We start from the raw sequence: 3,336 nt of genomic DNA, 5'->3' as shown, positions 1-3,336 counted from the left end.
CACTAAAAACATTAGACTTGTTAGGTTTGCTTTATTATGAGAAGACTTAAATTATTTTTTGATATATGATAAGATCAACTTGTGCTATAATCATTAATAAATATAAAAAGTATTTTTAACTTTCATTATTAATAATATTATACTAATATTTTTGAGATTGTATCTTATGGTCAAAAATACAAGTACTGTATAAATTGATTATGAGTTACTTGATTCTCGACAAACATTCAACAAAAATAATGGATAAAATAGTAAGTAAGAAATAACGCTATAAGTTATAATTTATGTCATTAATGAGTAGTTTCACTGTAGCTAAATTAAGTCAACGGGTAAAAAGTGTAATACACCAGTTGTTACTTAGTAATAATAATAAAATGTGCTTGAGATTTTACAATTTCTAATGCAAGTATATAATTATTCTTTAGAGTTTATCACAGCCTAAAAATGCTGATCGTACAAAAAAGGTATTTGGTACGCCTGAGCATTGGCAATATACATGGACTTAGTATACTTTGTAACAGTGAATATTGAATGATCATTGTTATGTGTTCAGTCTTAAGTTTATTTAGAAATGATGAAAATGCTCTATTAGCGAATTCCTCTCGTCATTATGCATTCAGATTACTTATACATAGTTGCATACATTTTACACTACTTCTTTTTATTGGTAAAAACCGCAAAGTTCGCCCGCTTGAACTCCCAATTTCTGTGTATGGTAACCTAGTAGGCAGGTTCTGGTCCTAATAATTTAATTACTTTCCTAGTTCTATATGGAGCTAGATGGCCAGATTTGTTTAGTCTTATCTGGGGATCGTGTAAATCATATGATTGAATATATATTTTGTAACTGTTAAATTAATTAAGAATAAATCTATTTTTTGAGAAATTAATCGTAATATGTATATCTGTGGTGAAACCACCACCAAACATTAACTGTAATATTTACACTAGAAAGAGTTTTACGTCATTTTAATTTTCACCAATAAATACTAATAATAATAAATAATATAATAATAATAATACAATAATATATAATAAATAATATAATAATAAATAATAATAATAAATACTTTTTTTGTTCCCAGATAAAATTCTGAAATAGTACGTATTAGCCAAAGTTGTGGCCACTGTTGCCAACATTTGTAAAGCTTTTACCCTAAAAGTCATTCTAAACTAAAAGTCATTCTTATGTTATTAAATAAGAGGCGTAAAATTCAAAAACCAGATATGGAGTTCAATTTTTCTTGGATTGTTGGACCAAAATGTAATGGAGGCATAGGTAGATATGACTAATCTATCCAAAATTATATGCACTTTTCAGAAAATATTGTCATTTACTCCGTACCTCCGTGCCAAAAATTTATTCTACAAAGCTATTGTTAAATTTTCTGTGTCCAGAAAGCGTTGGACCACAAAGCCTCTGACAAAGATCTCATTTTCAAGTTCCTCAAATTAAAATCAAGAAATATTTACACTAACATTTTGGTTTTACTTCATATATACAAAAGTTTAAATCTAATAATTATATGTGTGTCTCCTGGAAGAACAAAAACTTTAACATTATATTAAAATTTTAATAAACAATTGAAAAGGATTTTATTTATTTGATCGCTAGAAATAAGTTTTGTGTGATTTTATCATTAGCACGAATTGTCAGAGCTTAAATTTCCCAAATAAATCGACCTATCTAATTTGATCTATTAAATAGATCGAAGTACCATTTTGTAAAGAAAAAGTTCGACTTATGGAGACATCGAGTTAAAGAATTTTTTTGTAATTGTATGAATTTTTTTTCTCTAAACCCTGTAGCACTCTATAAACCCTGTACAAACTGCAACTTTTGATTCTTTTCTTTTTAAATTTACAAAAGGCTTACTTAGAGCTATTTTTCTATTTAAATATGATTATTCCAATATTCTGTGGACGGTTTTAGAATGACACGTCTTTCCTAAGTGTATTTTGTCCAATACTTCCAACTTTGGAGCGCTTGTTGTTGTATTTTTCGAACTTGGTTTATTAACCATCTTGATTCTTTTACTTTAAAAATTTGATTGGGAGCTTTTTGACTCATATTTTCTACACAATTTTTATATAAAAAGTGTTCAATTATGTGCTGAACTGTTGAAGAGCGTAGATTTATCATTTCAGCTATATTATGTTGGGAAATTCCCTTTTTTAAATGATCCAATGCCAAATCTCGCTTTCCAGTTGATGCACCCCGTACCATGGTTAATAAAATGCATGCACTTTAATTTTTTAAGTATTTTTCCTCAAAAATATGATTACAAATGATCGCAAAATAAGAATATTTTTATTTCCGTCTGAAATGACGACGATATTAACGGTATTCTTAACTGCATCATTTAAGCTGTGACATGAATTTTTCATTTGTTTTGTTTTTGGTTTTTGTTGCATTACTAAAGAATGGAAAAAGATTTTCGGGTTTTTGTTCTTGGAAATGAATTACAACACTACAAATAATAACTTTGTATACTTTGTTTTTTTAATTTTGCCATATACCATATTTTGAAATAAAAAACACTTTTCAAAAAATTTTTGCCTGCATCAAATAAGCTGTGAGCCACTGTATGTACTATATATCATGACAAACATATTGGTAAATTTATTATACTCCTTATTGATTACAGTATGAAGTGTAAAAAGCAATGCTTTAATCAATTCAATAGTTTAATTGTTGTTGTTATTTTTTTATATAAACTAATAGTATCCTACAACTTATTCAGTTCTTAGATATTTATTATTTTAATCAAAAATAATAAATTTTTAATGGGATGCATGCATAATATTTGATAACTCATGACTACTCATATGACTGTGATTTGATATTTATGTACATTAGAGTGAGTACTCGCCTTCATAAATATAAATTATTTTGTTCCTCAACTTTAATTATTAACGATGGTTATTTAGACACATAAATGATATCCCGTGATATCTCATATGACAATGCGCGAATCCTACATTGCATAGCAGGCACATGGTCGCTCGCTACTCGCTTACTCTACTCGTTAAGCCTTTGAATTTTGAGTTTCGCTGCTCTAATAAATCAACGACTTGAATAATTCTGAGTCAGAACGAGAGATATTTTGCGATTCGCTTGAGTTGAATTATATCTGAAGTTCTTTTATTTTGTTAAAATTTCTTTAAATATTATTAGTTTCTTTTTACTCTTTACTAGCTGCATCGAATCAAGAGCAAGTAATGTTGAGTTTGTTTACATTACTTTGTTTACTTATTTTATTTATTCGCTGGTTTGTTTTTACTTAAAAACTTTCGACTTTGTTAGCTTTTCGAGTAGTTCTCATGCCGATGTCA

At 27.9% G+C, this 3,336-nt stretch overlaps 1 protein-coding gene across 1 annotated transcript in view; it reads right to left on the bottom strand.

The window, feature by feature from the left end:
- LOC119667450 overlaps window positions 1-2,227 on the bottom strand; it is a 13,874-nt gene extending 11,647 nt beyond the window's left edge. Inside the window, exon 1 of the mRNA XM_038076742.1 lies at window positions 1,971-2,227. Within this exon, the coding sequence (XP_037932670.1) occupies window positions 1,971-2,227 (257 nt within the window). The remainder of the gene's footprint in view (window positions 1-1,970) is intronic.
- Between the last annotated feature and the right edge of the window lie 1,109 nt (window positions 2,228-3,336).

The sequence above is a fragment of the Teleopsis dalmanni genome, chromosome 1 (genome assembly GCF_002237135.1).
Source record: "Teleopsis dalmanni isolate 2A chromosome 1, ASM223713v2, whole genome shotgun sequence".
NCBI classification, from domain to species: domain Eukaryota; kingdom Metazoa; phylum Arthropoda; class Insecta; order Diptera; family Diopsidae; genus Teleopsis; species Teleopsis dalmanni.
Note: the sequence above shows the minus strand (reverse complement) of the source record. Positions and strands in the feature narration are given on the sequence as shown.